This window comes from Poecilia formosa, unplaced genomic scaffold (assembly GCF_000485575.1).
Source record: "Poecilia formosa unplaced genomic scaffold, Poecilia_formosa-5.1.2 Scaffold592, whole genome shotgun sequence".
In the NCBI taxonomy this organism is placed as follows: Eukaryota; Metazoa; Chordata; class Actinopteri; order Cyprinodontiformes; family Poeciliidae; genus Poecilia; species Poecilia formosa.
This window is the reverse complement of record NW_006800531.1, coordinates 104,665-115,296: the sequence shown is the minus strand read 5'-3', so window position 1 is coordinate 115,296 and position 10,632 is coordinate 104,665. Positions and strand designations below refer to the sequence as shown.

At 44.1% G+C, this 10,632-nt stretch overlaps 2 protein-coding genes across 2 annotated transcripts; one reads left to right on the top strand and one right to left on the bottom strand.

Annotated features, from left to right (window-relative positions):
• Positions 1-5,568: 5,568 nt before the first annotated feature.
• On the bottom strand, positions 5,569-6,608 carry LOC103129931 (eukaryotic translation initiation factor 5A-1-like). Its single transcript, XM_016665510.1, has 3 exons — positions 6,488-6,608; positions 5,729-5,860; positions 5,569-5,637 (listed from the first exon to the last, which is right to left on the bottom strand). Exons 1-3 carry the CDS (start codon positions 6,521-6,523, stop codon positions 5,575-5,577), a joined length of 231 nt encoding a protein of 76 aa, XP_016520996.1. The 5' UTR covers positions 6,524-6,608; the 3' UTR covers positions 5,569-5,574.
• Positions 6,609-7,064: 456 nt separating this feature from the next.
• On the top strand, positions 7,065-10,133 carry LOC103129930 (protocadherin-10-like). Its single transcript, XM_007541169.2, has 2 exons — positions 7,065-9,723; positions 9,814-10,133. The coding sequence occupies exons 1-2, from the start codon at positions 7,405-7,407 to the stop codon at positions 9,982-9,984; spliced, it is 2,490 nt and encodes an 829-aa protein (XP_007541231.1). The 5' UTR covers positions 7,065-7,404; the 3' UTR covers positions 9,985-10,133.
• Positions 10,134-10,632: the final 499 nt, after the last annotated feature.

Below are 10,632 nucleotides of genomic sequence, written 5' to 3'. Positions count from 1 at the left end.
ACTACGTGTTTAAGGGGAAAAAATAAATCACTTACGGCACTTATTCTTCTGTATTTCATCAAGAAAGTGAAAGCAAATAAACAAGTGTCCAGAAACAAAATCAATGATACCTAGTAGCGTTCTCATTGGTATTGTGCTTTATTATCAAGTTATGCAGGAAATGTTTTCAGCGTCGGCGTAGCTCAGTGGTTACATCAAACCTGAATGGATTCAAGTTTCTAGCCAGCGGCCTAACAGCCGCAGGTTCGACCACGGGCGCTGTCCGACGTTTTCTTTTTTATTATTATTAATATTATTTATCTTAAGAGAAACGATTCGATAAAACATAATAATGTCGTTTAAAGACAGCATTCCCCAAAACTATTTGGTATCTTTCGCAGAAAAACTAAAAGAAAAAGAAAAAAAATACTGAAAAAAATGTGCTGAAAGAAAAAAAAGAAGCTGTTGAATTTTAAACTTTGTATGTTAAGAAAATTATTAAAATAGTTACCCACGACATTGAAACGGACAAAAATATAAATGAAACGTATGAAGGAAAACGTAAAAGAACAGTCTATAAGCTCTGTTTGCGTTCCATGTATCAGTGGGCTAGCCTGTAAATGACAAGGAAAAGTACAAACTTCTCAAATTACAAATGAACCATTTCGAAGACATTTATTTCTTTCTAGAATTACGATCCACAAGTCTTTTTAACACACTGGATTCCTAAATGGCCGTTACGCTGCGTAATGTCCAGCAGGTGGCGCCAAAAGTAAATGTAATGCTAAAGGCCTTAAAGTCATCAGGTTAAATTTGTCTCAATACCGTTTTAAATGTGATCAATAAACATATTCACGCATTAACTTTGATTTCATTCAGCTGAGTCAACTAATTTACCTGGCAGATAATTAATTAATATTTTAAGACTGAGCAAACGAGCTGAACACATTCTTCATCAGATTTAGTTCAGGAACAATCTCAACATCCTCCTTTCCTGACCCCAGTCAAACAGACATCCACCCTCCTTTGACCCACAGCTGTCTTGTCAAACCTCAGATGTTTTGGCTTCCACCTGCGTCATGAACTCTTCTGCTTCCACAAGTTTTTCTTCAACCAAATCAGGAGATGCTGCTGCTCCCTTTTCCTCCTCCTTCTCCCACTTTAGAAGTGTCAGGGGATTTTTCTGCTATGAAATCCTGCTTTCAGACTGAAAATGTGTGCTCTTGATTTATGGTAGAAAAATTTCCCCATAGTCAAGTGAAGAGGCAGCTGGAGAGACTCGTCTGAAACAAGGCTGCAGGTCCAGATGGTGTCAGCTCCAGAGTCCTGAAGGCCTGTGCAGAGCAGCTCTGTGGGATTCTGCCGCACCTCTTCAACCTTAGCTTGACTGAAGAGAAGGTTCCATTGTGGAGGATATCCTGCCTGGTTCTGGAAACAAGAAAACTCACCCATCAGTCATTAATGACTTATAGACCTGTTGCCTTGACATCCCACATCATGAAGGTCCTGGAGAGACCCCTGTTGGCCCCCCTGAGTAAGCAAACAAGCACACATCAGGACCCCATAGCGGTGTGGAGTTCGAGTTGAAGATGTCGTCATACACCTGCTTCAACAAACCCACTACACGGGATTGTACTGATGAATGTCCATTAGATGGCGCCATAGGATCGCGGATTGATAAATGATTCGGGGTTTGTCATTGTTAAATACATTTTTTAATCTAGTCTAAGAAAAAATGGATGGATGGATGGATGGATGGATGGATATGTTACCTAGGACAGAGGAAATTTGCTAAATGCAACAGTCACATTAAATAGAAATTTTGGTCAGATGAAGTTAAAATTAAGCTTTTTTTTTTTTGCAGCAGCCACTCCTGGTAGGTCTGGTGTAAAACAAATGGTGGGTATTTGTTAAAAAAAAAACCCCAAAACAAATAAATAAATAAATAAATAAATAAATAAATAAATAAATAAATAAATAAATAAATAAATAAATAAAATCTTTTGCTCTTTACCAAGTAGAGGGTCTGGTATGCTGTGGACCTTTAGAAGCAGCAATAACCCTGCTGGAGTGCCTTGCATCAAGGACTCATTGAAATAACGTCACTCTTTATATTAAAAATCTGGCTTATTCTAAACTGATGAACTGGCTGTTGGGCTGCACAGTGGCACCGTAGGTAGCACTGCTGCGTTGCAGCTGGGAAGTCAAGGGGTTTGTTTGCACAGAGTTTGCATGTTGTCCCGTGCATGAGTGGGTTCTCTCACGGTTAGGTTAATCGATTTCTCTATATTCTCCATAGGTGTGAATGTGAACATGCATGGTTGTTCGTTCTGTTTGTTCCCATGATGCCCTGCGATGAACTGGTGACCTGTCTTGCTTCTCGCCGAGCGGTGATAGGTACCAGCGCTTTTCGTGACCCTACAACAAGGAAAAGCGTGTTATGGATGGATTGACAATGAATAATGATCTAAACCATACTGAGTGCATACATATAATAATAATAATAATAATAATAATAATAATAATAATAATAATAATAATAATAATAATAGTTGTTGTTGTTATTAAGTTAGAAAGTTATTAAGTTTTTATTAAGTTAGAAAAATTTAACTACATAACCTACTCGTCTCCGTTTCTGCACAGTCCCCAGTTGATGGCGCCATCGGATCACGAATGGTTGTGATAAATCCGCTTGATTCGTCCATTCGTCGTGGGCCACCAGTGATTAAGTTGGAAACATTTTTGTAGAATCCCGAACTTCTATTTTAAGAGTATAAAAAGACCAAATAAAATTAAGCTTAGACACCATCTATTACCTTTCTTGATGCACCCCTTGGCGTTGTTTCACCCTGTTACCGCTGAGGCAGAAGTAACGGGTCACGGTCAGGTGGCTGTTGCGCATCGGCTCAGAGAAAGTAATGGCTCTCTTTTTGTCGGACAATGAGGTGAACCGGGCGATAGGGGCGGATGAGACCGGCTTAATGCTCCGTGTAATGCATGTTAATATCAGGCACCGAGGGGAGCACCGGACGGAGCGCTTTGGGATTATTTATCACAAAACATTTGTATTCTTCCGTTGGAGAACGCTTGATCCCGGATAGCTGTACACTAATCCTTCACTCCGTTAATTAAAAAGAAGTGGAAAGCAATGGAACTGGTGGGGGTGATGTTTCTCTCTCTCGCTCTCTCTCGCTCTCTCTCTTTCTCTCTCTCTTTTTTCCAGAAATGTAATCATTTCTGGAGAAGCTTAACCATCTGTTTGAGGTTAAGTCTCCAAGCAGATTGTGTTTTCTGCTTATTTAAACCTAGGGATTTTAGTTTTTATTTATTTATTTATTTATTTATTTATTTATTTCCTGAAGAGTGGGGGGTGTTGTGTGTCTGTGATTCTTGTTTGGGGAAGTGGGAGTGGCACTTTCTGTGCAACATTCTCTAACGTAAGGATAGCACATGCGAGCAATGGTGAAAAGAAGTCAAGACATCGATAATCTATTGATGTTCCCGCAATTGTCCTGGTTGCTAAAACTCCGCAACAGATCTCAATTTGTTCTTGTGAAAGCACACATCTTTTTTTTAAGATGAAAAGAGCCCATTACTTCCTCCAATGAGGGTCGAGCATCTGTTCAAAGTGTAACAGGTGCGTTTTATCTAATTCTACTAGGAAGGACAGAAGAACAGTTCTCTCCCTGTTCCTCTATTGACTCACAAATCTTCACTCTCTAACAAGTGACTCGTCATCCACAGTGCTGCTATGGGGTCAAGGTTGTGCCGTAAGTCCCAGAAAGACACTTCCACATTTCACGCCACAGTTTTGCATTAGGATGCTACTCGTGTCTGTCTGAAGACGAACTTGGACTCACAAAGGCGTCATTTAATTCATCCTCCCTCTCTTTTTCGCTCTCTTTCTCTGCCGTTCAGCGGTTTTCTTACAGGCCGGGATTAACATGGGTAAGATTAGATCCAAGCAAACATGTGCCTCGCTTCAGAGAGACTTTCTTGCTGATATGTACGATGTGACGGCGCTTTCCTCCACTGGCGTTATTCATAATCTGATTGTAAGATTCCTCTGTTGCATCAGTCTGCGTGTGAGCGTTTTGTCTCCTCTTCAGAGGCTGTAAACCTTTGGGATATTTATTTGATCCTGGCTATAATACCTGATTAGAGACAAGTATGATTACGGCTTCATACCGTAGCTTTTATGTTGATTGTGTTGATGCATGTTCAGGTCTACTTAAGTGAATTAAAGTCGTGTAATTCGCATTTGCGTGGCTTGTGCTGTCCAGTCAGGGCCGTCCGTGTAATCATTTTAAGCCCAAGCACGCTCATTTGAATGTTGATTAAAAATGAATATCCTGACCCATCAAACATTCTTTTTGTAAAAGCCCATTTCGTGTGTGATGATTAATGAATGGGACTGTTTTGCAGTGTGGGCATTCATCTTCAAAGGCCTCTAATTAAAAAGCATTATGGAGTCCCGGGAGTCTGCTGGTAGCCACTACTGGGCCTTTCGAGCAACGCAAAAGAAGGATAAAACATCTGTTATCTAAAAACAATACACTCAGTGAGTTTATTCTTTTTTTTAATAGCTACAACGCTGTCATGAGAAAAACAAACAAACAAACAAACAAACAAACAAACAAACAAACAAACGAACAAAAACAAACAAAAAAAACCACTATTAAATCATGTTGCCCATCGCTGTCATCTTGTAGGACTCCCTGGACATCATTACAAATCCTTATCCGGTAAATGCAGCCTAGAAAGCGACCACTATCCGTTTCCTAATCCAAATCTGGCTTTGACGTCTGGAGTCAAACATGCCCCCCTTTCGTTTCTTTAATGGGTCAAAAAGGAGGATGGGAAAGGGTTAAACGTCTACCATAATTAGAGTCGCACTTATCGTCGACGTCCTCCAATACAGAGCAGCGAGGAGCAACGTCCACCCCCTCCATCTATCTTTCTCTCCCTCCTTTTCTCTCTCAGTGTCATACGCACCGTCTCTCTCCCTCTGACTCTCTTTTCCTCTCTCTCTCACTCTCTCTCTCTCACACACACCTTCACACACACACACACACACACACACACACACACACACACGCGCGCGCGCCTGCAGCTTTTGTTGAAGTTCAATATGTTTCATATCAAAGGAAACTGATTTGGAAAAAATTTTCTTTTGCCTAATTTTGTTATTTTGTAATTATGTACATGAATTATTTTCAAAAGCAAAAATGTTTTTTTGTACGTCTAATTATGTAATTTTTAAATATCAAATGATTGATGTTTTGATCAGTTAACTTTTTTAACCAAACACCTTTTTTACTTTATCTTGAATAATTTCTTGGTTGTCTACTTTTTACTTTTACTTAAGTAAAAATATGTAGATGTAGTGCTACTCTTTGACTACAATTTTTTGGGTATTCCACGCCCCTCTTATTAAATATGCATAAACATCAGCAGTTTAAAGCAGCAGGTTTTAGAAAAACATTTTTACCTAAACTACAACACATGCTGGCGTCCGGTGACAAACGCATAAAACATTTTACAGATCAAACTTTCTCAGGCCGCGTTGGGTCAGTTGCGTTTACCTGCTGTGGCTTATTTCCCCAAGGCTTTTATACCGACTGCAGCTTCCTCGTCCATTGCATTTAGAACAGTGATCTGGAAAAGAGAGGGGAGGGGATTGGGAACGTTTCTTTGGAGGAAAGGCTGCAGCGGAAAAAAGAGCGCGCGCCGAGGCGATGCTACCGACCAGGATCTCCTCTCCGGCTTCGTGTCTGCTCTCGATCTCCTTTCCCAGGTCTCCCTCGGGAAGCTTCAGGTCCTCTCTCACCTCCCCGCTGTCCTGGAGCAGGGAGAGGTAGCCGTCCTGGATCCCAATCAGCTGTGAAAGAGGAACACGAACTTGTGATCTTTTTCTTGTGTTCTGCACTGTGTCGCGTTAACCACACACAGGAAGCGGCTCCACTAGAGCATGCGAAAGGGTCAAAAGGTGACAACGTACCTAAAAATGCTCGCATGACCCGAGTTACATACATCTCCAGCACCGGGAATGCGTGGTTTCACTTTAGCAGGAAACTCAACACCTGCTGCTTACAGTTTGGCAAGCTGTGTGGATTCCCCATCCAGCATCACGTTTTAGCCCCGTCTGTCCTGCACCCACTAACCTTTATGTTCGAATGTTTAGTTTTATACATTTCCAACTGCATCCACTAGGGTACGAAGATACAACAGCATAAAAATGGGGCATCTAATGATTTACTTTTGATATTACCCCCCTTCTTTAAGTCAAACAAAGTTGGTATTAAACATTCATTTTCTTTATTTTAACGATATTTATAGATGTTTCTCAAAGTTCGACCAGCCAGTCCACATTCACAAAATCAAACACAACATGGCGTCAGTGAACTGGGTCGCCTTTGTGTTGGTTTATGCAGAACAAAAGTTCTCATTGGTGCTGTTATAATGTTTAAGTCTTAAAAGAAAAAGAAGCTTTCAGAGGTCGACTCACCTGGTAATCCATTCGTTTGATGTTGGGGACGTCCATGTTGTGGGTGGAAGGACAAATGTCTTCATACTTCTTGCCGGAGAAGATGTCGATGCCAACCAGGTGAACCTGCGCAGGCACAGAAGACACACAGAAACATTTATACAGATGTCTGCAAAACACTCAGCTGTTTAGAGGGTGAGCTGACTTCTCTGATTTAAGTCAGGATTTTGTCATGTTAAAGCTAAAAAAAAAAATTGTTGGAATGATAACAGTATAACAAAAATGCTTGGAGTGTTGCTTTGTTTCATTCACGAATGTTTGAGAAGTCCTTGAATCTCCCGTGGCAACCGTTTGGGGGTGACTAAACACTTGCTCTCACAAGGCGCCGCCTGTTTCCACAAAACTCCTCTTTAGGTCCTCACAGAGCTCCTCTCTGCCTCACTCAGCTCCTTCAGACTAGTGGCAGCAGCAATTAGCAAACACCTGGTGGAACTGTGAGTCTGCCGAGCTAATGACCTGATTAATGACCTGATTAAAAGCATAATGAGAAGCTTTGTTGTGATGTCTTGCTAATGGCGGCANCGCCTTACCACCAGCTCCTCCGAGTGTCTAATACACTGGAAAATCAAAGCGCAAGCCTCCCCCGTTCACACACCAGTGCTGCGCGTGGTGCACAGCACAGAGGGAGCCACCGTCTTTCTCCTTTCGCTTGCTGTTCTTTCATCTGCAGTTTCCTCCCTCCCCCCGCCCCACAAAGTTTTATACACAGATAGGTGTTTAAAAACTTTTCATCTTGAGATATATATATATTTTTTTGTACCTGGACAAACTCTTTTAGGTTTTTTTAATTTGATTTTAAACTTCGCAGCTTTAATGGTGACAGGCTTTATGAGGTAAAGCATGTCTGGATAAGCTTATTTTTTACGCACGCCGCGGACATGGAACATAAACTCTGCAGAGGCTGCTGGGTTCCGGTGACTGGTCTGGTCATATGTCTACTGCTGTGTGCGTGCGTGGTGGACCTGGTACTTGCGCAGATTCGGTACTCCATCCCCGAGGAGCTGGATCACGGAGCATTTGTGGGCAACATCGCAGAAGACCTGGGTCTGGATGTGGCCAAGCTTTCAGCGCGAAGGTTTCGCATCGTCTCCGGCGCAAAGAAACAGTATTTAGAAGTGAACTTGGAGAACGGGATCCTCTTTGTTAACGAAAAGATAGACAGAGAGGAGCTGTGTGAAAGAAGCCCGAGCTGTTTTCTACACCTACAAGTTGTCATCGAAAACCCGTTAGAACTGTACAGAGTGGAAGTGGAGATTTTAGACGTCAACGACAACTCCCCCAGCTTCCCGTGGACTGAGTTCAATCTCGACATCACAGAGTCTGCTGCGCCCGGCTCACGCTTCCCTTTAGAGAGCGCACAGGACCAGGACGTGGGCACCAACTCTTTGCGCTCCTACCAGCTGAGCGCAAACCAGCACTTCGTGCTCAACATCCAGACGCGCAATGATGGCAGCAAGTTTGCTGAGCTGGTGCTGGACACTCCGCTCGACAGGGAGCAGCAAAAAAGGCACGAAATGGTTCTTACTGCTTTTGACGGAGGCTCACCGGAACGCTCTGGGACAGCGCTAATAACTGTCACAGTGTTAGATGCCAACGACAACGTGCCCGTCTTTGATCGCTCAGTTTACAGGGCGAGCTTGGTGGAAAACGCACCCCGGGGAACGCTGGTGCTGAAGTTAAACGCCACAGACTTGGACGAAGGCTCAAATGGGGAAGTTACATACGCGTTTAGCGGGCACGCACCTCTTAAGGTGCGCGAATTGTTCAGCGTGGACCCCTACATGGGGGAGATACGTGTGAAGGGCGTTGTGGACTACGAGAAAGCCAGTGTGTATGAACTGTACGTTCAAGCAAAAGACAGAGGACCGTCGGCTGTGGCAGTACACAGTAAGGTGCTGGTGGACATCCTGGATGTGAATGACAACGCTCCCGAAGTTATCCTCACGTCAGTGTCCACACCTGTCCAGGAGGACGCGTCGCCTGGCACAGTGATAGCTGTGATCAGCGTCATGGACCGAGATTCGGGAGAGAACGGGAACGTGGACTGTCAGATTCCGAATAATGTCCCCTTTCAGCTCCATTCATCTTTTAAGAACTATTACACGCTGGTGACAAGCGAGCCGCTGGACAGAGAGACTGTGTCCGAGTTCAACATCACACTTACGGCCAGAGACTTGGGCTCCCCTTCACTCTCCACCAGGAGAACAATTCTGGTTCAAGTGTCTGACATAAACGACAACCCCCCGCGGTTCTCTCAACCTTCATACACAGTTTATGTGACCGAGAATAACGCCCCGGGCGCTTCCATTTGCTCTGTCTCTGCGTTCGACCCAGATTCTAACCAGAACGCATATCTGTCTTATTCTATTCTGGAGGGTCAAATTCAGGGCATGCCTGTGTCCACTTATGTCTCCATCAACTCCGACAACGGCAACATATACGCACTGCGCTCTTTCGATTACGAGCAACTTAGAAACTTTCAGATTCTGGTGCAGGCACAGGACGCCGGTTTCCCCCCTCTCGCCAGCAATGTCACGGTCAACGTGTTTGTTCTGGACCAGAATGACAACGCGCCTGTCATTGTGTCCCCGCTGCCCAAGAACGGCTCCGTTGCCACGGAGGTGGTTCCGCGCTCTGTGGACGCGGGGTATTTGGTTACCAAAATCACGGCGTTAGACGCAGACGCGGGGCAAAACTCCCGGCTGTCTTACCAGGTTATTCAGGCGACTGACCCGGGCTTGTTCAGCGTGGCTCTATATACAGGCGAAATCAGGACCATTCGCCGATTAGTTGAGAAAGACGCAACAAGACAAAGGTTGGTAATATTAATCAAGGACAACGGGCAGCCGCCGCTCTCCGCCACAGCCTCTATTGTCCTCACAGTTGTAGACAGCGTGCCTGAGTCGCTGTCAGATTTCGGAGATCTAACTCTCAGCCCGAAACCCCCCTCAAACATCGCCTTGTATCTCATCGTGTCACTCAGCACAATATCGTTAATATTCCTGGTGGCTATCATAGTGCTGGCTGCCGTTAAGTGCTACAAGGACCGGGAGACCCACAGCGGTTACAACCTGCCCCCCTTAGCCTGCTGCTGCTGCGGGGGGTTTCAGCCAGAGCCGCCCCCGGAGGTGTTCAAAAAATCCAACCTCAACTTGCAGATTTCATCCGCGTCCAAAGTACCTACGAACTGCATGGAGGTGAATGGAAATAGCAGTTTTTCTCAGTCATATTGTTATAAAGCCTGTCTGACCCCCGAATCAGCCAAAAGTGACTTTATGTTTCTGAAGCCGTGCAGCCCGAGCAGCACGCCGAGGAACAACGAGGCGAAGAACGCGGACAACTCGTGGAACGCGCACAGCCGGAGCGCGTCTGTGAACAACGGAGCTACAACTCCGAACGAGGTGAGCGTGACATCAGAAAAAAACAACAACAAAAAAAAAAACAATGCGAGAGTTTAAACTGTGCTTTGAGACTTCGTTTTACTTTCTTCTCTGTGACAACGCGCCAGAGTGACATTTCATCTCTTGAAGGTCACATTACGCATGCCGCACAGGTGTGAAGTCAAACATACACCCCTCCCCCCGCCCCCAAACAACAATAAAATGAAATAAAATTAAAATATATTTATATATTTGAAATGATTTTGTTTTCACTATGACTTAGGAACATTTTTTTAAAAAGACGAGAAGCTAATTTATCTCCATTTTGAAATCCGTGGTAATGTTTTTCCTTCGCGGAATAAAATGACATGACGCGAAATTACATTTTAATTGACAAGTTAATGAAAGTGTAAAGCCCCATCTTGCGTGGAGCGTACGCTGCGCGCTGACCGTGACTTAGGATGAAGTGAGATGTCACTTACAGTACAGAAGAGGTGGGGGCCGGGAGGAGAGGGGTGGGGGGTGGCATTTAAAGCTGGCTCCGCTTTCAGTATTAATAATAATTGTAGTGCTTTTGTTATAACACACGAACTAAAAAAGGAATTGATGTGACTTGTGTGAATAATCGCTGGGTGTCTCTGCCAGTAATTGTCAGGGAATGAGAGGCTGCACGCGCACCTGCTTCCAGCACCTGAGTGTGAGCACAAATTCAAGGTTAAAGGCATT

Excerpts from the sequence above, each read along its gene's own strand:
- LOC103129930 (XM_007541169.2), top strand. The coding sequence starts at position 7,405 with ATGGAACATAAACTCTGCAGAGGCTGCTGGGTTCCGGTGACTGGTCTG. Across the intron at positions 9,724-9,813 it reads TACCTACGAACTGCATGGAG|CCGTGCAGCCCGAGCAGCAC; the intron begins GTGAATGGAAAT and ends ATGTTTCTGAAG.
- LOC103129931 (XM_016665510.1), bottom strand. The coding sequence starts at position 6,523 with ATGGACGTCCCCAACATCAAACGAATGGATTACCAG. Across the intron at positions 5,861-6,487 it reads TCAAACGAATGGATTACCAG|CTGATTGGGATCCAGGACGG; the intron begins GTGAGTCGACCT and ends CCTCTTTCACAG. Across the intron at positions 5,638-5,728 it reads AAGCCGGAGAGGAGATCCTG|ATCACTGTTCTAAATGCAAT; the intron begins GTCGGTAGCATC and ends TCTCTTTTCCAG.